Genomic DNA, 26743 nt, shown 5'->3' on the forward strand with positions numbered 1-26743 from the left:
AAAAGTGAAAAGAAAAAGGACGTGAAATAAAAGAAATCAAGAATCCTGGTCTAAAATAGATTGAATCGTGATAGGTGAATTTAATCGGTTAAATGTCTGGTTCGGTTTTAGAATCCCACAAGTAAACGGATAATTGTTTATCCAAAAAGGCGAGCAAAAACCAAAAGGGGAACACGTCACTGGTCACTAGAGACGAACTCGTGTTACAAACTTGAATGATTGATGACGACAAGGAAAATGCAAATCACGCTGTCTCCTTCATCTTTCGATTGTCTTTCTCACAAACTATCTTTGAACCCAGAAGAAAGACGAAACTGTTCGAGTAGAAAGCGGCAAGTTTTCAGGTAGAAGAAGCTCTGTCTTTTTGTTTTGAAATGGAGAAGATACTGAGATGTGTCCGGTGGGGTTATGAGGTTAATGCCTCTTCCGATGATTGTATCGACGCAATCGACTCCTATTTTCAACAGGTTACTCTTCGATCATCCCTCTTTTGTTACAGACATAAAAAAAGGAATTCATTTGAGCATCCGAAGACAGATTGGTTACAGATTTGCGATGCGACTTTGTGTTCTCTTTCATGAGTTTTGTAAAGCGATTGAGGTTTCTTCTATGGCATCAAGATGCAGTCTTATAAATAGAATTGTCCGTTGGTATTCCTTAATAGGATTTATGAGTGACTAGGCTTTGATCATTTTATGAGTCTTATACGATTTTTTACCTCATTGTGTAGCTGAATTTGGGGGGCTTTCTTAGTTACGATCTTATGGGTAGTTTCTGCTGTGCAATCTCTGTCTTTTTTCTTCTTAAAGCTTCGATCTTTCTCATTGATCTCAGTGATTCTTGTTTGATCGTGTTCTGTGGTTGATGAAGGTTCTTAGTTATGGGAGGAATAGGAAAGTGATTCTAGAAGCACCATTCTACGACAAAGATTGTGTTTTGGGCAATATTTTAGCTGCTCATTATCTTTTTTCATCTCAACCTTCCAGAGCTAATTCATACGTTGAAGCTGCGGCATCCAGTCTTGTGAGTCTTTATATTTACTGCTTCATATATTTATAGTTCCTATCCTACTTTGTTTGGAGAAAAATTCTTAGTATGATTCGTTTTTCTTCAGGAACAATCTACACCTTATGAGAAAGCAGTTTTCGAGGCTATTAGTTACCTGATCTCCGAGGACAGGGATGACGACTTGGCTTTTGAAATGCACACCGAGGTTGTTTTCCACTTCCACTATTATTTGACCTAAGCATTACTTTTGAAGTCTCGTTATTTCTTTGTGTATCTGGCACCAATACGCCGGTTATGGTTTAAAATCCAAAGTTTTCTGTAGCTTTCTGATGATTCTCAGGTCATGAGTACATATGCAAATTCTCTGAAAACTTGCTGAAGTTAGTTTGTTATGTCAATTTGAGTCCCTTCTTTTGATCTCAATTGTGGTTTCCAGCTACTTAAAAAATTCCCTAAGGATCTGGTGTCTCTGAAGAGAGCACAGCTTTTATGTTTCTACATGGGTCAACCTGATCCTTTTCTGGGTCTTGTTCAGCAGGTACTTTAGTTCTCATCAAATTAACGGCCTCTCAATTGATTCACCGTCTAAGGCTATTAAATTTGATTGTATCTGCTTAATATTGTAGGTTTTAGTTGCGAATCAAGAAGAAAGTTACATACACGGTATGCTTGCGTTCCCATTGTTAGAACTAGGTCGAATGGAAGAAGCTGCAGCAGCTTCCAGAAAAGGCTATGAGATAAACAAAGAAGACGCCTGGGCACATCACTGTGTGAGTTCCTTAAACAATTTTATATGCCATTGAACTAAGTGGATCCTGTATTCTCAGTTTCCATGTAAAGACTTATCACTCAGTAGTTCTTTACTGATAATTTTTACTAATTTTGTTGCAGATGTGTCATGTTCTTCAACATGAATGTCGGTTTAAAGAAGCAGTAGAGTTCATGGAAGGGCTCGCCGGATCTTGGCCTTCTTGCTCATCCTTCATGTAAAGCATTTCGCATTTACCTGAAGGCTCTCACATATTGTCAAGCACTTCTCTTATCACGTAGAATCCCTGATAATAATAGAAACATATATAAATTCGTCAGGTATACACACAATTGGTGGCATGTTGCTCTTTGTTACTTGGAAGGAGGGTCACCAATGAGTAAAGTAGAGGAGATTTATGATTATCACATCTGGAAAGAATTGGAGAGAGACGACGCTGTTCCTCCCGAAGTAATCCTCTTTCCGAATAGGAAATTAATACTACTGCTTCCTTTATACAATATTTAACTGTCTGCAAATCTTTAGGTTTATCTTAATGCTCTGGGCTTGTTGTTGCGTTTGGATGTAAGAGATGCTCTTGATGGGTTTGAAGACCGTCTGAAAATCCTTGCAGTTCGTTTAACTGATCAGGTAATCCATTCAATAGTGGTATATAGTCCCATATCGTTTGTAGTTTTGCGTTCTTCTGTTTGATAGTTTTTTTTTTCTTCTCTTGGCCACTTGCTTTAACATTTCAGGTAAATTGGTATTTGGAATGGCATCTTGATATAATGATAGTTTGGGCATTAGCAAAGGTTGGAGAGACTTCAAGAGCTCATGAATTACTTGAGGGTCTGAAATTCCGGTTAGTGTGAACTGTTTTTCCTTTTACAGTTTCTGATTGTTACCCGGAATTGTTATAAACCTGTATTGTTCTTGCAGATTATCGAAGATGAACAAGAAGAAACAACAAGTGATGCAAAAAGGGATTCAGGTTTGTTCCCCCCCTCTTTGACCGTCTTTTCCGTTATAACTACTCCTCAATATCAATATCAATATCAGTCTTGTTTTCTTTCATATCAGCTGGGAGAAGCTGTTTATGAATACGCAAGGGGTAACTACAAAAAGTCTCTAGAACTACTTGGTTCAGATTTTAACGCCATTGGTTACAAGGTAAGTTAAATCTCCAGCAAGCAACCCAAAAAACTCTCTGGAACAAACTTCTTTTGATGGTCCTTTTTTAACTGTTTGATTGTCAATAACAGATCATCGGGGCATCAGATGAACAGATAGATGTTTTCAACGAGATGTTGTGCCAGCTGTTGCTAAACACAGGCCAATCTTCCACTGGTACAGGCTTGTTTGAAGAGTCTAACTCTCAGTTCAATTGGATATTATATTGATCTTGTTTAGTATCTTGTCTCTCAACTATGCAGCCAAAGAAGTGATCAGAGAGAGGATAAAGGTCAGAGATGGTGTTCCTTTCATGTGGCGTTTGCTGGTAATATTAATAATAATGCATTCCAAAGCAGGACCTAACTGAGTTTATAAGTTTTGGGTGATGAGAAAACGATGTCGGTGTTTGTGGTGGCAGGAGAAGAGTTACGCCATGGAAGGCAATGCAGAGGCTGGGAGTGCAGGAGAGAGAGCTAAGAAGCTGGAATCTTGTTATTTCTAATTCTGCTTCTAAATATAATAAGTCAAAATGTTTACATGTGTTTGAAATTGGAGTAGAATCCTTTGAGAACTGGTGTGTGTACTACTACTTCATGTTTTATAGTAAAAGCAAAGTATTTATTTTTCCTTATATTCTTCTACTTAATCTCACGTTTTTCCGATTATCATATTTTCCATATCTTACTTTTCTATAATTTTCTTTATTAAAAACTGACCTAAGCTTTTGTGTGTTTTATTATTGTCATTGTTTCTGAAACGTCCGCTTCAAGGAACTATCAGAAATCAACCTCTCCATGTCTGAAGCAGAGAAGAAGAAGATTGCTACGGAGATGGAGCGTAAACTGAAAAACGAAGAGAAGGCTAGAGAAAAAGAGATGAGGAGGCAAAAGGCATTGGAGAAAGCAAAGCTCGGAGAAATAAAGGCGGCAAAACCTAAAACTCTCTCCGAGAAGAAGACAGGCAAAGAAGGAGACGATTCTGCAGATTTCGTCGACCCAGAAACTCCTCTTGGCGAGAGGAAACGGCTATCTTCTCAGATGGCCAAGCAGTACAATCCTTCTTCCGTAGAGAAATCGTAAGTTCTCTTAAAACCCTCTCAAAATCGCTGATTTGATTTGATGATTTCTTATTCTATGCTCTGTTTTTGTTCTGTTTTTTGGTCACCAGATGGTATGAATGGTGGGAAAAATCCGAGTTTTTCAAAGCTGATGCGAAGAGCTCCAAACCCAAGTTTGTGATGATCCTTCCACCTCCGAATGTCACTGGAGCTTTGCATATCGGCCACGAATTAACCTGTGCCATCGAAGACACACTCGTTCGTTGGAAGAGGATGTCTGGTTTCGAAACCTTGTGGGTTCCTGGGTTTGACCATGCCGGTATAGCTACACAGGGCGTGGTCGAGAAAGAGCTCAAGCACAAAACAGGATTAACAAGGAACGACCTTGGCCGTGAAGATTTCTTGAAACAAGTCTGGAAGTGGACACACCAGTACAGTGGCAAGATACAAGCGCAGCTACGTCGTTTAGGATCTTCCCTTGATTGGTCGCGCGAGTGTTTTACAATGGACGAGCAGAGATCAAAGGCTGTCACTGAAGCCTTTGTGAGGTTACACAAGGAAGGGCTTATCTACAGGAGAGATCGTATTGTTCATTGGGACTGTTTCTCAGGAACAGCTTTATCTGATTGTGAGGTTGAGCATATTGACATCAAAGGAAGAACACCAAGGAAAGTTCCTGGATATGATAAGCAATTAGACTTTGGTGTGATGACTTCGTTTGCTTACCCTTTAGAGAGAGGAGGTGGCAAGGTGGTTGTAGCCACGACTAGGGTGGAAACAATGCTCGGTGATACCGCCATTGCTGTACATCCAGATGATGAAAGGTACAAGCATCTTCACGGAGAGTTTGCTGTGCATCCATTCAGTGGAAGGAAGCTACCAATCATCTGCGATGAGGAGCTTGTTGATCCAGAGCTTGGTACTGGTTGTGTTAAGATTACTCCATCACATGATCCCAAGGATTTCGAGGTTGGAAAGCGCCACAATCTGGAGTTTATCAACATTTTCACTGATGATGGAAGAATCAACACCAATGGCGGGCAATTCACGGGGATGGCGCGTTTTGATGCTCGTGAAGCTGTTATAGAGGCTTTGCGTGTAAAGGGGCTGTACATAGGTACGGAGGACAAGGAAATGGTTATTGGAGTTTGCTCAAGAAGTGGTGATATAGTTGAGCCTATGATAAAGCCTCAGTGGTATGTGGATTGCAGCGTAATGGCAAAGGAGGCACTTGATGTTGCTGCTAATGGGAAACTCGATTTTTTCCCAAAGAAATACTCTAAAGAATGGAGAAGATGGTTAGAAGACATACGTGACTGGTGCATCTCGAGACAGATTTGGTGGGGGCATAGAGTACCGGCATGGTACGCCACTCTAGAAGAAGATGAGCTCAAGGAAGCAGGTGCTTACACTGACCATTGGATTGTTGCTAGAGATGAGGAAGAAGCTCGCAAAGAGGCTGCGAGTAAATTTTCTGGGAAGAAGTTATTGGATCTCTCTCAAGATCCTGATGTGCTTGATACATGGTTTTCTTCTGGGCTCTTTCCTTTGTCTGTTTTTGGATGGCCAGATGAAACCGAGGACTTCAAATCTTTCTATCCAGTTTCTGTTCTTGAAACTGGACTTGACATTCTCTTCTTCTGGGTTGTTCGCATGGTTATGTTAGGAATGAAACTAGGTGATGAGGATGTTCCCTTCAGCAAGGTTTACTTGCATCCTATGGTACGTGATGCACATGGTCGCAAGATGTCAAAGTCTCTTGGAAATGGCATTGATCCACTTGAAGTCATCAACGGTGAAACTCTTGTGGGTCTTCACACCAGGTTAGAAAAAGGTAACTTGGATCCAAAGGAGCTGCTTAAAGCCAAGGAGGGACAAGTGAAGGATTTTCCAAATGGTATCCCTGAATGTGGCGCTGATGCTCTTCGATTCGCGCTTATATCCTACACTGATCAGTCTTATAATGTAAACATGGATGTCTTGCGGGTTGTTGGTTACCGCCAGTGGTGTAATAAGCTGTGGAACGCCGTTAGATTTGCAATGATGAAGCTCGGAGATGATTATACTCCTCCTCCTCTGCAAACTCTGAGCCTTGAAACCATGCTCTTCAGTTGCCAATGGATTCTCTCTGTACTAAACAATGCAGTCTCAAAGACAGTGGATTCATTGAATGCTTTTGAGTTTTCGGATGCAGCCAGCACAGTGTATTCTTGGTGGCAATACCAGTTTTGTGATGTGTTCGTTGAAGCAATCAAGCCTTGTTTTTCTGCTGACAATCCGGGAAGGACTCATGCACAAGACGCTCTCTGGGTGTGTCTCGAGACTGGCTTGAGATTGTTGCATCCGTTTATGCCTTTCATCACGGAAGAGCTGTGGCAGCGGTTGCCCTCACCGAAAGACTGTGAACGGAAGGCATCTATCATGATATGTGACTATCCATCTCCCATAGAGAAGTGGACTAACGAGAAGGTGGAAACCGAAATGGACATGGTTCTGGCAACCGTGAAAACTTTTAGAGCACTGAGAGCTGCAGGGTCGCTAGAGAGACAGAGAAACGAAAGGTTGAATGCGTTTGCTCTGTGTGGAAACGCATCAACATTGGGGATTATGCAGTCCCATGAGCTGGAGATGAGAACTCTGGCAAATCTCTCATCCTTTGAGGTTGTGTTGAAGGGTGAAGAAGACAAAGCAGGTGAAGCTGGATCTGCTGTTGTTGAGACGGTGAACGAGAGCCTCAAGGTGTATCTCAAAGTTGATGGAGCAGCGTTCGACCTAGTAGCTGAACTTGAGAAAATCAGAAGCAAGGTTGAAGAAATAGAAAAGCAAAAGAACAAGTTGCAGAAGCTTATGAGCGTGAGTGGGTACGAGGAGAAGGTCCCTGCACACATAAAAGAAGACAATGCAAGGAAACTCGCGAAACTTCTTCAAGAATTGGAATTCTTTAATGAGAATTGACCATCACATCTTACTAGATTCTTCTTTATAGTTTATTTCACTCAGAACTATGCTAAAGTATCTGGTTTTGAACATCATTGGAAATAGTTAATGACATATATAGTAGAAACAGATTGTTTTTGATTCATTGTTCAAAGATAACATTCGATGGCTAGTGTAAGCTTATTGGGTCTAATATTACGTGGAATGAGTCAGCTTCAATTCACAACAGCTTTTGGAAGTATATGACTCTCGGATTAGTGATTGGTATCTCTGATAATTAGATAAATGTGTGTTGTTCTGATTATATATGTTAACCATTGCACTCCGTGACGTTTTCGGCTCGGAGAAGAGCTATGTCTTTTGGATTTTGACGGCTTCCAGTTTCCAGCTTATAATTTTTTTTTTGACGGTTTCATGTTCTGGAAGTCAATGCATAGAAACAACAACAACAACAAAAGAAAGAGAAGAAAACGTTAAACATGTTGTGTGTGTGCGCTTTAGCACTAACGAAAAGAACATCTTGCACCCTTTCCTTCTTTCAAACATGAATTCAATTAACGATGTGTGCCGTTCTTATTTATATCAGACCTTAAACTGCGTGTCGTTCTTAGTTTGGAGAAGAGCCATGTCCGTTGTTTTGACTAGGACCGCTTCCATCTTTTGAAAAAGTAAAATAAAACAACTGTTGCGTGTGCTGCAGCACTAAAACTAAAGAAGAATCAATCTTTTCTTCGGACTCACGTAACAAATTTCTACACACTTTTAATCTTTCAAACTTGATTTCCAAGAGGAAAAATCTGGAGATGAAGAAGACCGGAGCTGTTTCCGATCCGTGTTCAAGGCTCAAGTGGGACATATTCCTCAGTTCCCAAAGAAACAAACGCCACAATTTCACTGAGCGTCTCTATGAAGCACTCATCAAGAAACAGGTCCGGGTATGGAACATTGATGCGAAAAGCGGGAGTCATGAGCTCGGTCCAAGTCTTGTGGAGGCTATGGAGGATTCGGTGGCTTTCATCGTCGTGTTGTCCCCTGACTACGCTAAGTCTCACGGGTGCCTAGAAGAATTAGCCAAGCTCTGCGATTTAAAATCGTCCTTGGCTCATCGGATGTTACCGATCTTTTATGAGGTGGAACCCTGGCATTTTCGGAAACAGAGTCCTTTCGAAAAGGATTTCGAAGAGCATTCGAAAAGATTTGGGGAGGAGGAGATACAACGATGGAGGGGAGCTATGAATTTAGTCGGAAATATCTCCGGATTTGTTTACAGGTATATGAATCCTCCAATATATCTTCAACATCTTGTAAAAGACCGCGAAAATCCGATTGAAATCACGAATAGAAAATAACAATATTATAAACGATATGTTAAAGTAAGAGATTAAAACGAGAGTAAGAGATTAAAACGAGAGTTTGAAAACCGATTGAAAACAGACGAAAACACGGAGTCGAGATATGATCTCTTTCCTTAACTCAATAAATCGCCCGTAATGTGTGACGATTTGTTGCGATTTTTGAATCCCAGGATACAACCGTGATGAGACTATTACGCAACACCCGTAATAGAATCTGCGAACTAAAATACTACGCTATAACTCTCGAGACACTTACGATATTAAGACGAGAGGGATTTTCTGGAAAGAATTATTTGCTGTGTGTTTGGTGTATTCGACAATTCGATTCATTAGAATTAGAATGAGAGAAGAGGACGTCTATTTATATTGGAAGGTTCAGTTTGATCCGCAAGGAATAAGCTTTTGCGAAAAGGAATATTCGCGAGATATTCTCCTTTTTCCGCAAGTAAAAGGATTCGGAAATCTTCCGTTATTATCTGGACGCAATCTTTTATTTCCTAAGATTTATCCTTTTAATATGCAAAAAATATTTCGCATGAACTAAGAAACCCACGACCCACTCCCAGCTATATAGAACCCAAGAGCCCTAAGAGCCAACTAAAAAAGCTATATAGAGCCCAAAAGCCCTAAGAGCCAACTAAAAAATGCAACGAGCAATGAGCCCGAGCCCGGTGCCGGCGGCGGCGCGTAGGTGTTTTTGCATAATGCCTTTTTACTTCCACAATGCTGTTGACCTTTATTGTGAGAAGGCCATATATATACAAGAAATTTTTCTCCTTGGTGAGCAATGTGGGACAAATACACTTCCACTAAACTTCCACTTTTAGTTATAACCAATAGGAACATTTCATTTCCATAGGCTCAAACCCAAATCTCAAATGAATTTATAAGGCCCATTTGCTTATTAAACTTCATTTCTTATTCACACACAAACTCAATATTACAAGTCCAAATGCTTATTAATATTGGGTTCCAACACATCTTTCTTTTTATATCATATGATTGGTGAAAACTTTGACAAGTGTATCTCATCTTAAAACTTTAATTTTTGATTTCCCGATCTTTTTTTTTTTTTTTTTTTTTTTTGATAAACCCTATCGGCTGATCCGGTCGGCCCCGGTAGGAACGCACCGAAGTGCTATAGTGTGGACTTCTCCCTGGTTCAACGGACACCATGAGCTTCGAGCGAACTCGAGTCAACGGGCCATGAGATCCATGAGATCCAAATGGGTCACCACACTACCTGTCCCGAGTTTGAAATGCCTTCCGACTAATGTCAGGGGTAGCCAGATCGCCTGTTACTGGACTACCATGTAAACTGCTTGAACCTTAGGCCCAAACCCAGACTTCTCACATAATTATGTTTTTTGTTTTCAGGGAGGATCGAACCTGGGTGAAGTGGTGTAACACCCCAACAACCCACCACAAATTTCCCGATCTTTAATACGCTAAAACTTCAATATTTGATTGGAAAATCGAAGAGAGTTAATTGGATAATAAACCAATATTTGATTTGATCTAGCAGATTAAAATCGCTCAATTTTAACAAACATGAGACCAAGAAAATGGATATAGTGTAACAAGACGATTGCATTATACATAATTCATGTTGTCTTATGCTCAGCGATCTGCGTCGAAACATATACATCTCTAATATTATAAGACGAAAACCTCACATCTCAGGTTTTCCCCATATCCAGAAAATTTCATTACAACACAACAAAACTATGCTATGACCCTTTTGACCGGCATATGCATAAACACTTAAACAGTAACAAAACAAAAACTTCTTCAATAATGATTCAACTCCAATGCCATTTGGAACTTTAAAGAATTAGACCAAATGTTAAAGTATGAGAGTGAGAATTTGTTAGCTTTATACATTAAATCATGTGTTAATAATTATTTGAAACTATGGAATATAGTTTTTGTTTTATAAAGGGTTTTCTTAAATCAAATCCTTTATCACTACGTACAAATATAGTATAAAACTACCAATATAGACATACATATTAGTATTTGAAAGACCAAACCTCAGTCAACAAAAGTGCGGAATATATACAATAGTTGTGAAACATTTTTAAATATTATTTGAAAGAAATGACATTTTAAATATTATTTGAAAGAAATAACATTTCAAACATTTTTTCTCGTTATTTTTCTATTGGAACTGTGTGTCGACCAATGTGTGTGAACGTTTCAGAGTTGTCTCCTACTGAAAGTCAATGCGAGGTTTTTGTTTTACATGAGACAACAAAATAGAAAGTGGGCTTTTTTTTTTTATTACAATTAATAACTTAGAAATATCCAAAACGCAAAGTAGAAACTACACTCAACTCAATTAGGGGATTCCCCAAAATCGAAAGGAGCTTCGTCGTCTTCATCGTGTGTAGTCAAGTCAAGCGAATGTATATGCAATCCAGAGTCAAGCATCTTGTCCTCAAGAATTTCTGAGCTTTTTCTCGTGTTTCGGATATGGAGGCTGCGGTTCTTTCGAAGCCCCATAGGCTCAAGTATGACGTCTTCCTCAGCTTCCGAGGCGAAGACACGCGCGATAACTTCGTAGGTCTTCTCTACGACGAGCTCAAGAAACAAATCCGAGTCTTCCGCGACAACGAAGGTATGGATCGAGGGAACGAGATCGCTCCTAGTCTCGTGGCAGCCATGGAAGACTCGGCAGCCTCCGTCGTCGTCTTATCTCCTCGCTACGCTGATTCTCGCTGGTGTCTTGATGAATTGGCCATGCTCTGCGATCTGAGAAGATCATCTCTCAAACGCCCGATATTACCCATCTTCTACAAGGTCGATCCTTCGCATGTACGTAAACAGAGCCATCATTTCGCCGAAGATTTTGAAGAACACGCCAAAAGATTCACCAAGGAGTAGATACAGCGATGGAGAGAAGCTATGAAGATAGTTGGAAATCTCGCCGGATATGTCGTCAAGTAGGGACAATCCATCTATAATTTTCTTCGTCCTACACATTTATGATCTGTGTAGACATATAGAAGATGAACTGACGTTAGTTTGGTTTTTGACTGCTTTCTTTCCATTTGATTTTGACATTCTGTTTTTTTTCTTTTTTTTCTTCTTTTTGGAATTTGGCAGAGAAGGCTCGGGTGAGGATGAAATGATAAAGCTTGTGGTGAAAAAGGTTTTAGAAGAAGTGAGCAATACACCGGAGAAAGTGGGAGAATACACGGTTGGTCTTGAATCACGTGTCCATGATTTGATGGATCTTGTCGACGTTAAAGCCAGCTCTGGCGTCCAAATCCTTGGACTTTACGGTATGGGTGGTATTGGGAAGACGACCTTAGCAAAAAGCTTCTATAACAAGATCCTCGAGAATTTCGAGGAGCACCGAGTTTTCATCTCAAACGTTAGAGAAAGTTCATCAGACCAAGATGGTTTAGTCAATCTTCAAAAGACTTTGATCAAGGCACTTTCCCCTGTGCCACCTCAAATAGAAAATGTTAACGGAGGCCTGGACAAGATAAGAAAAAGTGTTCATGAGAAGAAGATTCTTGCGGTTTTAGATGATGTTGATAACGTAGACCAGGTTGATGCGCTGGTTGGTGAAAGAGGATGGTACGGTGAAGGAAGTCTTATCATCATCACTACCAGAGATTCTGAGATTCTGAGTAAACTCTCTGTGAACCGACAATATGAGGTCAACTGCTTGACTGAGATGCAAGCATTGAAGCTGTTTAGTTATCATTCACTACGAAAAGAGAAACCACCAGAGAGCCTATTGGAGTTGTCCAAGAAGATGGTGGAAATGACGGGACGGTTGCCACTGGCTGTTGAAGTGTTTGGTTCTTCGTTGTTTGACAAGAAGGGGGAAAAAGAATGGCAAGCTCAACTAGAGAAGCTGAAAAACACCCAACCAAACGATCTCCAAGGTGTTCTGGCACTGAGTTTCGAATCCTTGGACGATGAAGAAAAGATAGTATTCCTCGACATTGCGTGTCTGTTTCTTAAAATGGAGATAACGAAAGAAGAAGTCATCGACGTATTAAAAGGATGTGGGTATGACGCTGAGGCTGCTCTCGGTGTGCTCAGACAGAAGTCTCTAGTTAAGATCTTGGCAGACAAAGACGGTACTCTTTGGATGCATGATCAGATTAGAGACATGGGAAGGCAAATGGTCGTTAAAGAAAGCCGTGAGGATCCTGGAATGCGAAGTAGACTCTGCGATCGTGGTGAAACCATGACCGTATTGAATAATATGAAGGTATTTCTTTTCTACATTTAATATATATCATTTGTATTTGACTTACATTCTCATGGTTGTTTTTGTTCCTGTGATGGGGTGACAGGGAACATCATCGATCCGAGGAATCGTATTTGACGTCAAAAAGAAGTTTGTGAGGACGCCAAGTGCAGTTGAAATTACGTCGAGCAATCTACAAAACAATCTGAGCATCAACTCTATGTTCAATTACATTAAGAGTAAAATTGTGAAGTTTCCAGCAGAGGAAAAGCCAAAGAGTTCTGAAATCACCATTCCCGTAGAACCTTTTGTGCCAATGTCGAAGTTGAGACTTCTTCAGATTAATCACGTGGAATTGGAAGGAAATCTTAAACTCCTCCCATCTGAACTCAAGTGGTTACAGTGGAGAGGTTGCCCATTAAAAAGTCTTCCACCGGATTTTCTTGCTAGGCAACTTGCTGTTCTTGATCTTTCAGAGAGTGGAATAAGACGAGTCCAGAGTTTGTGCAGCAAAAGAGTAAGCTCTCTTTTTTCCTCTAGCATGTGTGATTATATAGAACTGAGTTAAAGTCACTGCTAAAAAAATTCTCTCTGCTTTGCAGGTGGATGAGAATTTGAAGGTTGTAAATTTGCGTGGTTGCTACAACTTAGAAGATATTCCTGATTTATCGAATCATAAAGCTCTAGAGAAGCTTGTTTTCCAGCGATGCAACCTTCTGGTGAAGGTTCCTAGATCAGTTGGTAATCTGGGAACATTGCTTCAACTGGACTTCAGAAACTGCTCAAATCTTGCTGAATTTCTTGTTGATGTTTCTGGACTGAAGCGTCTTCAAAAACTTTTCCTCTCTGGCTGTTCAAATCTGGGTGTGTTACCAGAAAACATTGGTGCAATGCCAAGTTTAAAAGAGCTCTTTCTAGATGGAACTGCCTCAAGAAACTACCGGAATCTATCTATCGTCTTGAAAAACTTGAAAAGCTTAGTCTAAACGACTGCAGATCTATTCAAGAGTTACCTCTGTGCATAGGAACATTGACATCACTGGAGGATTTATATCTTGATGGAACTGCATTGCAAAGTCTTCCGAGTTCTATCGGACGTCTAAAAAATCTCCAGAAGCTGCATTTGATGCACTGCACAGCCTTTTCTAAGATTCCAGAGACTATCAATACGCTCACATCATTGAAGGAGTTATTCATCAATGGAACTGCGGTGGAGGAGCTACCTCTAAACCTCGGCTCACTGTCATGTTTGGTTGACTTTTCAGCAGGAGGATGCAAATCGCTGAAACAAGTTCCGAGTTCAATTGGTGGATTAGGTTCTCTTCTCCAACTTCAGTTGGATGGCACCCCAATCGAGACTCTACCAGGAGAGATAAGTCACTTGCACTTTATTCAGAAACTTGAACTGAGGAACTGCAAATCCCTGAAATTTCTGCCTGAATCAATCGGAGGAATGGACACACTGGAAAGCTTACACCTTGAAGGCTCTAACATTGAGGAACTGCCGGAAGATTTTGGAAAGCTGGAAAACCTGGTACTACTCCGAATGAACAAGTGTAAAATGCTCAAGAGGCTTCCTGAATCATTTGGAGACCTGAAATCTCTTCACCATCTTTACATGGAGGAAACTTCGGTGGTAGAGCTGCCAGAAAGTTTCGGAAACCTCTCAAATTTAAGGGTATTGAAAATGCTGAAGAAGCCTCTCTTTAGAAGTTCGAAGAGTGATGCTCCAGGTACAAGCGAAGAACCTCGTTTTGTAATACCAAACTCTTTCTCAAACCTCTTGTCGCTTGAGGAACTGGATGCTCGCAGTTGGGGAATATCCGGTAAAATCCCAGATGTTTTTGAGAAGCTTTCATCTCTGAGAATACTGTATCTGGGGAATAATTATATTCACAGTCTTCCGTCTAGCCTCAAGGGGTTGTCAAATCTCAAAGAACTCTCATTTTCTGACTGCCGAGAGCTCACGCGTCTTCCTCCTCTTCCATGTAAACTGGAGCAGCTAAACCTGGCCAACTGCTTTTCACTGGAGAGTATATCCGACCTTTCAGAGCTGACGATCTTACACGAGCTCAATCTCACAAACTGTGATAAAGTGGATGATATTCCAGGCCTAGAGAAGTTGACGGCTCTGAAACGATTATACATGAGCGGCTGTAGCTCCGACTGCTCAGATGCAGTAAAGAAAAGGCTTTCCAAGGTTGATATCTGCAAAACTCCACAAATTCTCAATCAGTTTTAAATTCAGGGTTTGTTAACAACTTGCTTGCAATCTTGTGGATTTCTCATCGCAGGTTTCTTTGAAAATGCTGCGGAATCTGAGCTTGCCTGGAAATAGAATCCCAGAATGGTTCTCACAAGGCCCTGTCACGTTCTCATCCCAACCGAACAGAGAGCTCAGAGGCGTAATCATTGCTGTTGTTGTGGCTCTTATTAACCATGATGAAGACGAGGTACCTGATGTGATGGGGATTAACGCCCAAATTCTCAAACCTGATCGACTCAGATTCAACACCACATTGCACCTCTCTGGAGTACCGCGAACAAGTAATGATCAACTCCACATCTGCCGATACTCACATCATCACCCCATGGTTACGTTTTTGGAAGACGGTTTCACCATACAGGTGATCAAACAACAATTGCAAATCAAACAAGAGGTTGAGCTAAAGATGCATGGGATTCATCTTGTTTACGAGGGGGATGATGATTTAGAGGCTGAAGAAGATACATTAAATGAGACACAGCTAACCGTTTCTCAGAAACTTGCCAATTTCTTCAGCTCTTTCTCAGAAGTTTAAACCAGTTCAGAAGGTGATTCTACTGTTACATGATCTGCTACCACAGTGAAGTTCATAACCTGCATACAAATTGTTAGTTAACAAAAAAAGAAAAAAAAAGTTGATTTGTATTAAACATTTTCCCTTTTTCTCTTTGGTTTTCTTTTCTCAAGCTTCTATGTTTCGTTAAGTTCACTCCTTCTAGGAGGTTTAGTTGTTTCTGTACTTTTGCTTTTATAAGCAATCCAAAAATTAAAAAAAAAACCAAAAAAGAGGAGACTCTTGTTTCCCATCATTCCTCGAGCATTCTTTAAGAATTCAATTTGATCGACCAGATTAAATGACTCAATACCAAAAAAAAGAAAGAATTAACTTTCACAGCTTGTCACAGTAACAAAGAAGAAACCAACAAATTATCAAAAGGAAATGGTGACAAGACGATGGTATTATTCAAAAAAGACAGTTAAGTGGGGTTGAAGTTCATGTGTCTATGTTCAGCTAGACGCAGACATCTCTAGATCTGCCTCCAACATAACGTTTCTTTGAACTCTATTGTCTTATTCTACGACCAAACCCCACATCTCATTCTTCCTACATCCGAAGGATATTATCACAACACAACAAACTATGCTTTGACCCTTTTGACCATCAAAAGGGTCACTTAGGAGATCATATCAACGGTCAAAATAGCTTCTTCAATAATTCAACTCCATGGCCTAGAGCCATTTGGAACCCAAAGAATCAAACAAAATGCCAAAATAGGAAAGGCTTTGTACATACAATTATGAAATAAGGCAGAAAATCTTCTCATTTCATACATTCCAAAGAGTACATTGATGACCCAACGAATGTACAGAATTATACAGCAGCAGAACAGAAGACAAACATGAACACTGACACGGTTAAAAGCAATAAGAACAGTGGGAGAAGGAACAAAGAATGAGAAATAAAGTTAAAAAAAAAAAGAGAGGCTTTTGATACATAGTTGACTTCTCTCGTACCTTTTTAGCGCTTACGCTGCCAAAACAAGACTATTTTCTGGTAAGTTATCTCAAGCTTCTTGTTTGTTGAAAACCAGTGGAAATTCATCATAATGCTCAGAAACACCGTGTTTATCCGCCATGTTCTTCAAAGATTCATACACCTGAACCATCGTTGGCCTTTCCTTAGGCCTAGACACAACACAGCTACATGCGATTTTCAAGAACTGCAATATCTCCTCGTCGTGTCCTTTACCACATATGCTTCTATCAATAGCGTCTTTGCTTCTACTAGTACCCAAATACTGACTCACCCAGTCTACTAAACTCCCTTTAAACCCTTCCACGCCATTAATAACTGACAAAGGCTTTTGCCCTGTAACCAACTCCAAAAGCACAATCCCAAACCCAAACACATCTCCTTTCAAAGACGCAACCATGGTGCTCGAGTACTCAGGGGCCACGTATCCTAACTCCCCCAAATCTCCATTATTAAACGAGCTATCATTAGAATCACGAGAACCAACAAGCCTTGCCAAACCATAATCCGTAATCCGAGCATCAAAATCATCATCAAGAAGTATAACATTGGAGCTAATGAACTGATGCAAATACGGCGGTTGGCATCCATGGTGCAGCCAAGCTAACCCTCTAGCAGCTCCCACGCCGATCATAAGCCGAGTTGGCCAATCCAAGACAGCATCACACAATCCACCATTGTGCAACTGAGAGAACAACGTGCCATTAGGCATATGCTTATACACCAACAACCTCTCGTCCTCAACAACACAATACCCTAAAAGCGGCACCAAATTCGGATGTCTAAGCTCTCCTAACCTATTCATCTCCGACCTAAACTGCTTCTCACCAAACCCACAAGCGCTAAGCCTCTTCACCGCAAGTGCAGACCCATCAGGTAAATCCGCTTTGTACGAGACACCGGTTCTTGAAGATACATCGATGTTCCCTGAGCTAAAATTGTTTGTAGCAGCCATTAGATCACCCAATTTGATCTTCACGATTGGTTTCTGAAACAAAGTCACCTGAACAAGCTTATGTGACCTCAACAAACCAATCCAATCACTATCGTCTTTAGATTTTCCAGCACCGTAGCCTTTCTTCTTCCTGCTACCTTCTCTAATGAAGAACCACCAGAAAATCGCTAAACCGACACACAATGATCCAACGGCGCCGAGAACTCCGGCGACTATGATGATTGTTAGATTTCTTCCGTTCAAAGCTCCACATCCCGATAAAGGCTTCCCGCAAAGTCCGTTATTGCCGCTAAAATCGTCTTCTCCGAATCGAGACAGCTCGGAAGGAACCGTACCGGAGAGATCGTTTCCGGCGAGAGAAAGACGCCTGAGCCGATCTAACCGGCTCAATTGAGAAGGGATCGTACCCGAGAGCTTATTGTCGCTAAGAACAAGAGCGTTCAAGAACTTACAATCCGCAATCTGGGTCGGGATCGAGCCGGAGAGTTTATTCCCGGACAGATCTAACGTGACGAGGTAAGGAAGCCACGAGCAGATTTGGGGAGGAATCGAGCCGGAGAGATCGTTTCCGGAGAGATCCAGGGACTGTAAACTACGACAAAGCTTGAGCGACTCAGGAATCTGACCGGCGAGTTGCATCGACTGGAGCTGAAGAGAAATAATGCGATTCTCCTTCTCGTTCCAGCAGGAAACACCAGTGAGCTTGCAAATCGATGAAGCAGAAGCGTTTGGGAAGGACCAGGTAGTGAGTCGAGATGAAGGGTCGGTGAGTGAATTCTTCAGACCTTGGAGACAGAGAACGTCGTCTTCAGCAGAAGAAGAAGAACAGAGGAAGGAGCTGATAAATAGAAGCCATAAGAGAGTAATGAAGATCTTCTTCATGATAGAAATGGATCTATTTCTCTCTTTAGGGTTTTTCCTCAGAGAAGTTTAGTAGAGCTTCTATGGCGGAAAGAACGCTCATTGACTGTGATACTGAAGAAAAAGGCGAGAACTTTTTTTTCTCTTTTGACTAATTTATTTCCCTAAATTTTTAATCTTTCTTGTTTGTTTGTTTGTTTCTTGCTGGTTTGTTTTGTTTGGGAAAGGAATCCTCACTAACTAAACGACGCCGTCAAAAGAGTAAGTCAGTCAGAGAAGAAGATTCAAGTCAGTTTTAGTCTCAAAGTTACAATCTTCGAATAGGAAAGCTATTAGAAAAGTTGGTGCAAACTCACTTTTTTTGTTGAAGAAAGTTTTCATTTCATTTCTTGTATTTAATAGTTAAGCGCCTGAAATCAATTATTGTGGTTTTTAACTCAACATATCAATTGATCAATGTTAAATATTCCTCAACTAATATGACTTCAATTGATTATTTTTAATTAAAGTTAGGCTGCTTATAAATAAAAGGATAACAAGAGTTTAGAGCTTGTTATATAGAGAAATGACAAAATATAAAAGGAAACATCACTAGAACTAAAAATATATATAGATCATATGTTTAGGCCCATTGGCTTTAACACTATTTTAGCCCAAATGAGGTAATTATACGTTGGCTTTTTTAACGTTGGGTACAATACTTTTTAACCGGGAGAGAGTGGTCATCAGTCGATGGCAAAATATAGTTAGAACTTAGAAGTAGTGGTAAAAATATAGTGGCAAGAGATTAACCATTATATCACTTTTGATATTGCTAATTTTTCATGTAGTTGGTAATTATTAATGCGGTAAAATCCTTACCACTACGATAAAAGAATATGAATAAAGAATTACAAATGGGACAAATCAAACTCATTCTTTTGTCGTTTTGACAATGATTAACGGGTTTGCTTTACGTTTTCTTCAGCCTTTGTTCTTAGATCTTCCCCCACTACAAAAATAACCACGGTAACACATAAATTCATATAATTTTTTGCAGTGTCACCAAAATTTACATATGTTTTAGCTACTCTAAGAAACCAAAAATTAAAAACCATTTCACTTCTCCCCAAACCAACTCCCAAAAAAAAAAAAAATTAATATGAATAGAAGGAAATAATAGTGTAGATTTCGTTTGTAAACCTGGTCAAATATACACCTGAAATTATATCAGAAACCAACTAAAAAAAAAAAGTCATTCTTGTTGTTGCCTCTGCCACGGCAAATAACCAGTCACTTGATCAGCAAAATTAGACAAAACCAAATCCTTCAATCCAGTATCCCACACTTCACAGAACCGTCGTTTCCAATCCGGCGGCTCAATAGCCTCTGTCCCTAGCCCCGGAGCTCGATCTTTAGACCCTTGGTTCTGATTCTCTTGCCAGTCCACAACATAAGTAGCCACTCTTCTGTAAAACTTAGCCTTAAAAGTGTCCCAAACTTGGTACTTGTAATGATTCACCACAGCAACACTCTCCACCAAACTCATATGCCCGACTCCTTCTCTCAGCTGAAAATGATGAACTTCGTTGAGCAACGAGCTCGTTAGCAACTCTGGCCTGACTATCGACTTATGCCTCTCGGGATTCGCTTGCCTACAAGTGTACCCTACCGTCACGCCTTGTGATGGAACCGAGGTTAAACCGGACGGACCGTAACTATGACACTCCGTTCTGATCTCTCCGACAAGATCCCACGACGTGTAGTTCGATACAAGCGAGCTCAAAGCGTTCTTGCTCGGTAAGCCTTGAGAGTGATGCGTAGGGAAGTAGTAGAACTCGTCGACGTCAAAGAATCCGACCCAGTTGCATTCGTCTTTGGCTCTAACCGCACAATGCGAAAACCCGGCTTCTTGAGTCTTGATCCATGGCCAAACATGTCGACTCACATTGTAGCTCTCTGAATTGAGCGAATCTATCTCTTCTTGTATATCGTCGTCGCTGTTGTTGTCATATATAAACCATCGTTCGACACCGAGCCACGAGTGATACATAATCCATTCCCGCAAGAACGGAGCTTGGTTCCATAGCATTGTGCAAACACAAAGCTCATGCTTAATCCCACTCTTCTTGTTCATCTTCTCAATCGAATCTAGACCGTTGATTCTCGCAACGGAAGGCAGAGCAGGCGTGGATCTTCCTCTAGGATCGATGTGGATTACGCTCACTCGAAAAGTCTCTGGATTTAGCTTCAAACTCTCAGGTAAAACACACCTCACGACTTCTTGCGCTGCAGCAACAGCTTGAGTGACCAAAACTTCAACATCTTCGTCCTCCTCCGAGTTCCCAATCTTAAACTGGCATTTGTAGTAAGAAGGATCTGATTCCTTGTGAGGCCTTCGAGTCAATCCTTTGACAAATACAACCACCGTATCGCCGTCAATCACCGCCTCATAACCAACCTTTGCCCAATTATGAACCTTGCTCTCCTTCTGCTTCTTCTTCACCAAATCTCCATGGAATTGCAAATCAACAGATGACGAATAGTTTGAAGGAGCGTTAGGGCACCGAACAATCGATCTAAACTCATCGAATTCGTCGGTAGAAATCGATGGCAACGCCAAAGTCTCTTCCTTTACTCCATGATAAACACAGACTAGGCTTTTCTCACCTTTCCCGATTCTATTCGAGAGAATCAGCAGAAGATGGTCGGGGAATTGGACTCTGTCTTCAACTCTCAACGGAGGAAATCTACCGTGAAACGAACGGTGAATCGAATCCATCGAAGATAAAACGGAGAGAGCCGGAACACGAAGAGACGGTCTCAGAGAATCGGAACGGACAGAGAGTGTGGAGATTCGGTCGGAGGATAAGAAGAAGAGCAAGACGAAGAAACAACAAAGGCATATGGTTAGATACCTTAGAGACATGAACTGTGCTTTCAGTTGCAGTCTGTTCCGAACTTTCCTCTTCTTCCCATTCTCATACTCCATCATCTTCTTCTTCTTCCTCTTTCAACACTCAATTTTCAACCAAAAAAAACGAAACTTTTTCTTCTGGGTGAGAACAGAACAAGGTGACTAATAAACTGATATAGAGAGGTTATACTCTGGGAGAAGAAGAGATCTGGTTTTTTGCGCCGGCCGACAAAAGTACCTTGTTCTTCTTCTTCTTTGTAAAGAAATAAAGAAAGGAATATATGAATTGATTTCTTTTCCGTTTCTGAAATAATTTGATTCGTATAGAAGGAATAATCGTTGTGATAAACCAGGAAAGAAACAAAGAAGACGCGTTTGTTATGAGTCGCGTTAGGCGTCGTCGTTGTCAATAATCTTGCAAGCCAGTGAGTCACCAATTGGTAATAAATCAATAATTTTCCTCACTTTAGGCGTTCATTAAGTAAATTAATTAAGGAGATTACATCATTTTCTAATGAGCTTAATGATTTATGTTTGTTCTTAATTATTAATAAGGCGAGAAAGCTGCCCCTTTTGTCTAAAGATGCTACAATGAGGTGGGCCATTCTCGTAAATTGTTTTATTTATTTTCATGTTTTGGGTTTGTTCAGAAAAAAAAAAAGAGAGAGAGACCTATGATTCTCTGACAGTTGTGTTGCGTGGTCTTTTTAGTTCTCTTTACAGAAAATAATATTAATTGTTTTTCAAGATTCGCCGGAGGAGGAGAGGACCAAAGCTAAACTTGTTGGTACAAAGCATGATTGAGAGATTAAATAAGAGTCAAAGCTAAGAATGTGTGTGTAGCTAAACAATTGGTCGGTGTGGAATAAGTATTGTTGATGTCTTGATGAGTTGAATATATATTTTTTTATAAATGAAAAAAAAAAGTGATGAGTTTAACTAGCATTAACATCAGAACGTTGAATGGTGACATCAGGATTAAAGATAGCATAATTTTATATTTCTTAGATCTATCACATTCATATATACTTTTCTAATTTCTTCTTTAGAAATTAATATCATACCTGGTTCGATTGGTAAAACAAAATTTGGTGAAGAACATGTTTTGTTAGTAATAAGTATGTTCGACTCATGTCACTCATCCCTATCTAAAATTAAAAATATTAATATACTTTTCAGATGGTTACTTTGTTACTTAGTTTACTAATATATTTTATCAGTTTTGTTATGTCTCTTAGTTAAATATATAATAATGTCTTATTACAAGTTCGTCCTATTACAATGTAGGTCTTGATGAACGTGACGCTGAAGGCGATTGCTCTTCATCCAACTCGCGTTGCCGACCTCAAAAGTTGGTTCATTCAATCAGTGAGTTTGAAGAAGAAAATACAATTTTGCTTAATTAGGGTATAGTATTTAATTACATTTTCTATCTTTTGGTTTTGAGATATGTTATTGTTTAATCTCCCGTCTATAGCCGACTTCCAGTATTTAATTTCATTTTTTTAAATATATTATTGAGTTTAATACGTACGTGTTTTGTGAGATTAGTATCATATTACTATTTGTTACGGAAATTGAATGCAATATATACATCTAACAAATCTTGAAAGATTAAGACAATGAAAGAAAGTGGAGTGAATTATGTATATGGAGTCCATTTAGATTATGCAAAGCAAACCTGGTTCGTGTGTAATTAGAGTGGTGATTTTTTCAAAACTTATATTTGCTTGATTCTGTAATTAGTCATATTTTAGACTGTTAGATAAACATTATTAGGAATATCGTATTGATGGATTTTGTGATGAGTCATATACTAAAAGAAGAAAAATTCCCAAATTTGGAAATGAGGAACGTGGAGATTAGGTAGAGGGTTTAGGTCCTTTAGGATAGTGGGAAGTTGCTAGGCACATTGCTTAAAGTTGCTGGAATCATGTTACTTTGTTCTCTCCCCCCATTATATTTTATAAGTTTATAACTAATAATTGATGTATAAGGAAAAGAATGTGCCTTCCATTACAATTATACATTCATGTTTTTTTTTAGTATAATTCCCTTTCATGTTTTAGTTATACTTGTTTGGCTCTTCTTTTCGATTACAATAAATTCATCAACATTCTTCTTTCCGTTTTCCATACTTTTATTTTTATTGTGTTTCATTTCTACTTCAATCATATTCATAGCACACTAAAAACTTAATATATATATATATATATAAAGCTTTTTAATATGTACTTTATTCATCTTCTTCCTCCAAAGAGGCATCATTTAGAGCTACAAGAACTTGAAAGACAGAGATGATACGACATACAAATTTGAAAATTATACATTAACTCTAGAAATAATACTTATAAGACTTATGAGTTATGAAACTCATGTGAAGCCATTATTAGAGATCTTAGAATAATGGAAGGAATTTACCGTTTGGTGAATATGAAACTTTCATATTCCGATTAAGGACGTATAGGAGATTGACTTATGTTGTTAATTTTGGCTCGATCTAGTCTCGGAAAGCTTTGCTCGAATGAGAAGTTGAATGTCCTTTACTGACGTTTATATGAAGCTTGGAGTTTCTCTCCGCCCACTAGGAGATTGACCACATCTTGTAAGAAGATGACTTTGAAAATTTGCATTTGAGTTTCCCATTCCTAGAACAAGACCAAACCCATGATGATAATGTCTTTCAACGATGATGGAAGCGATAGATCAACATGATGAAAAAGGATGACCAAAACTCAGAAGCTTAGATGGAGGCAGAAAAAAGAATGTGACTTACATTCCGAATCTGTTATCTACCTAAGTGATCACGAGTAGGTAGCCTATCCCGAATAACAAAAATGCATGCATAATTAGGAATCCTTTCTTTGAACCAAACGGTATTGAGCCAAGCAACGTATGGACCCGGAGGATGAAAAGAAATCCAAGTTTTTGATGTGTTGAGAAATATCCGGGAGCCTTATTTCAAGAATTTCTCCACATATAAATTGAGCCACATCAACGGGCCTAAATTAGTCCAATCACCATGCCAAAACAAAGCTAAATTTATGAAATAAACTTTACACGATAAAAATGGACCAGCTAATGAGCGGAGCTTCATCATACGACGCCAAAACCCAACTGCATGTATGTTGAAAATCCGAGGACCAAAGCATTCTTCTACGGGGTGATCATTCGAGAAAAACACATAATTTGTTCATCCACCTCATGCACATGTTATTATCCGTACGTAAAGATTCAAACAACTCGAAACAAAAGCAAAATATACTAGCTCCCATGGCACACTACAAGAAAGATCGGGTTTTACGTCGATAGATATCGACGTAAAATCGACGTAAAAGAGCATTTACGTCGAATTAACGACGAACAAAAATTGTTGTAAAACGATCGTCGTAAAACCGAAATCGTCGTAAAATCGTAGTAAAATTACCAACCCGGGAAAATCGTCGTAATATCGTCGGAAACTATTCGTCGTAAATGCGACGTAAATTTCCCAACGGAAGTACAACGAAAGAAGTCCATCATAAGAACGACGTAAAATCGATGTAAAATTAGGAGACGAACAATTTCAATTAAGGAAAACTAATTTTTTAATTGTCGATGTTAACTCGTCGTAAAGTTTCGACGTAAATCCGACGTAAATATATTCGACGTAAATTCGTCGTTAATAATTCGACGTTAGATCAATGTAAATTTACGACGAATTTACGTCGATTTATATATTAATTATTTAATTCGAATTTAATTTAATTTATGAATTTTTAAAATAATAAAAAAATTAAAAATAGAAAAAAAACAATTTAAATTGAAATTTAAATTCGAAAATAATTTATAAATAAAAAAAAAAATTTAATACAAATTGTTTTTTACAAAAAAACCTAATCTACAATGTGATATCGTAATCGTCGAGGTTGAGATCGACGTCACGAGGAGGCTCTCCGTCTTGACCGCCCGTCGCTGCTGGACCGTCGTTTCCCGTCTGCACTACCGGAGCCGAAGACTGACCGCCCTGCGTCTGCTGGTCCGATGGTCCAGTACCGGAAGTACCACCGGTCTCAAAAACCCTTCGTGCTCGCTGTTGCCGCTCGGATTGCGGTGGCCAACTGCGGAACCGCTTCCGCAACGATGTCGAAGAGATCATGTATCTCGGTGAGCTCCTGCTTCTGGGCCACTTGCTCATGCCTGAGAGTGGTGATCTCAGCATTGGCCGTAGCAAGCTCCTGGCGAAGCTGACTCGGATCCTCCTGCGTGCGGAATCCGGAAGCCGAGGCGGCAGGACAGTCTTTAATAGAGCCCATCCCTAAGGTTCGGCCCTTCTTCTTCGGAGCAACCTACAAATGGAAAATAAAAACGTTAATTATTTATTAAGTAATAAATATAATAAATTTTAAAAAAAATTGAAATAGATCATACCTCTTCGAAAATCTGGTCTTGCTCAGCGACGGTCAACGGTACTTGGATAGTACCGTCGGGTGTGGCCTGGGTCTCCTCGGACCGAGCGTCGACAAAGCTCCCGTCCCTCTTCCGGTGAGTGGTCTCGAAGAGCTTCGTCATTGGAGGTAGTTCTCCTCCGTTCTCCTCGGCCTACCAATTAATAAACATTAGTCAAAAATATTTAATAAATTATAGCAATAAATAAAATTAAAATAATAATGAAATAATTTATATTTAATTACTTACCATCATGAGGCGTCTTCCGGCAAAAGATATTTGGCCAGAAGTGTGCGGGGTCACTAACTTCTAGCCACTCACCGGATCGACCCGGTTTCGGACGGCCGAACACTTAGCCGCAGTGCTTTGGGCATGTGGGTCCAGCCAATACGCCTTCAACCCGTTCCAACAGGAAGTGGACATGGAGCTCGGCTTTGCGTCGTCTCCATCGGTCTCCCACTTCCGCTTCCAATCGGAAACGGTGTTGACTAGGCGTTTCTGCGCCTTCAGCCGGAAAGCTTCGCGGACCGTTTCGTTGATCCCGATGTCCCAGTTCCACCGTTGCCGCAAAAGAAAACAAAAAAATTAGATAAACAATATAAAAGTAAGATTAATTAAATTTAAAACAATTTAAAATGATATAAATAATATTTAAAAAATATTACCGCGAAGCACTTGTACCACGTGTCGAACGTCTCTTGCGACACCTTGCTCCAATTGTAGTGCGGGTCCACGAAATGACTCTTAATTGTGTCGGAAACGCTCCGACCGACACAATTATCCAAATTAAACCTATGAAACCAAATAAATACTTATTACATTAATATTTAAGTAAATTAAAGCATTAATTTTAAAAAATATAAAAAACAAAAAAGTTTACTTACCAATAAGAGTCTGTTTCCGCTTTTCCGGGAACCAGACGTCGTAAAGCCCCCCATCCCGGTAGGGCTAGTAAATCCTCAACCGTAAACTAGGCATACGGATGAGGAGGGGCGGGTACCGGTTCGGCAGCCGGCGGTGGAGGTGGTGGTGGAGGCGGTGGTGGAGACTGCTCCGCGGTATTCGGAACCTGGGAGGCTCCGGAAGATGAAGGGACATCGGTCCCGGTGTTTCCCGAGGCAGACGCCTGGGAAGAGTGTCCGTCCGCCATGAAATTGATGTAATGCGTCCTCCGTCGAGTCATCGTCTGCAAAACCGATAAAATTTTATTTTTCAAATTAATTACAATTAATTTTTAATTACGATCCTAATCTAACAATTCCGATCCTAAATCTAACAAATTCCGAGCCTAACTAATTTCCGACCTAAA

General features: G+C 39.9%; 5 protein-coding genes and 1 pseudogene across 6 annotated transcripts; 4 read left to right on the forward strand and 2 right to left on the reverse strand.

Moving 5' to 3' along the window:
• Positions 1–221: 221 nt before the first annotated feature.
• LOC18992536 (tetratricopeptide repeat protein 38) lies at positions 222–3872 on the forward strand. 2 transcript variants are annotated; one of them, XM_006415945.2, is made up of 14 exons: positions 222–467; positions 871–1023; positions 1115–1213; positions 1445–1546; positions 1635–1778; positions 1900–1994; positions 2098–2227; positions 2303–2407; positions 2515–2621; positions 2699–2750; positions 2840–2929; positions 3022–3106; positions 3193–3257; positions 3351–3870. In XM_006415945.2, exons 1-14 carry the CDS (start codon positions 375–377, stop codon positions 3432–3434), a joined length of 1404 nt encoding a protein of 467 aa, XP_006416008.1. In that variant the 5' UTR covers positions 222–374; the 3' UTR covers positions 3435–3870. The 2 variants fall into 2 exon arrangements, with proteins under 2 accessions (XP_006416008.1, XP_024008266.1); XM_024152498.1 differs by having other exon boundaries at positions 331–467; positions 987–1023; positions 3351–3872.
• On the forward strand, positions 3717–7149 carry LOC18992537 (valine--tRNA ligase, mitochondrial 1). The gene is made up of 2 exons (XM_006415946.2): positions 3717–4007; positions 4100–7149. Exons 1-2 carry the CDS (start codon positions 3727–3729, stop codon positions 6942–6944), a joined length of 3126 nt encoding a protein of 1041 aa, XP_006416009.1. The 5' UTR covers positions 3717–3726; the 3' UTR covers positions 6945–7149.
• Positions 7150–7729: 580 nt separating this feature from the next.
• Positions 7730–8275, forward strand: LOC112084007 (toll/interleukin-1 receptor-like protein). Its single transcript, XM_024152251.1, has one exon. It carries the CDS (start codon positions 7730–7732, stop codon positions 8273–8275), a length of 546 nt encoding a protein of 181 aa, XP_024008019.1.
• A 2385-nt stretch (positions 8276–10660) lies between these two features.
• LOC18992538 lies at positions 10661–15529 on the forward strand (annotated as a pseudogene).
• Positions 15530–16064: 535 nt separating this feature from the next.
• On the reverse strand, positions 16065–18216 carry LOC18992539 (probable inactive receptor kinase At1g27190). The gene has a single exon (XM_006415948.2). The coding sequence runs from the start codon at positions 18129–18131 to the stop codon at positions 16326–16328; it is 1806 nt and encodes a 601-aa protein (XP_006416011.1). The 5' UTR covers positions 18132–18216; the 3' UTR covers positions 16065–16325.
• Positions 18217–19057: 841 nt separating this feature from the next.
• LOC18992540 (glycosyltransferase family 92 protein At1g27200) lies at positions 19058–21348 on the reverse strand. Its single transcript, XM_006415949.2, has one exon. It carries the CDS (start codon positions 21082–21084, stop codon positions 19345–19347), a length of 1740 nt encoding a protein of 579 aa, XP_006416012.1. The 5' UTR covers positions 21085–21348; the 3' UTR covers positions 19058–19344.
• Between the last annotated feature and the right edge of the window lie 5395 nt (positions 21349–26743).

This window comes from Eutrema salsugineum, unplaced genomic scaffold (assembly GCF_000478725.1).
Source record: "Eutrema salsugineum unplaced genomic scaffold, Eutsalg1_0 scaffold_5, whole genome shotgun sequence".
NCBI classification, from domain to species: domain Eukaryota; kingdom Viridiplantae; phylum Streptophyta; class Magnoliopsida; order Brassicales; family Brassicaceae; genus Eutrema; species Eutrema salsugineum.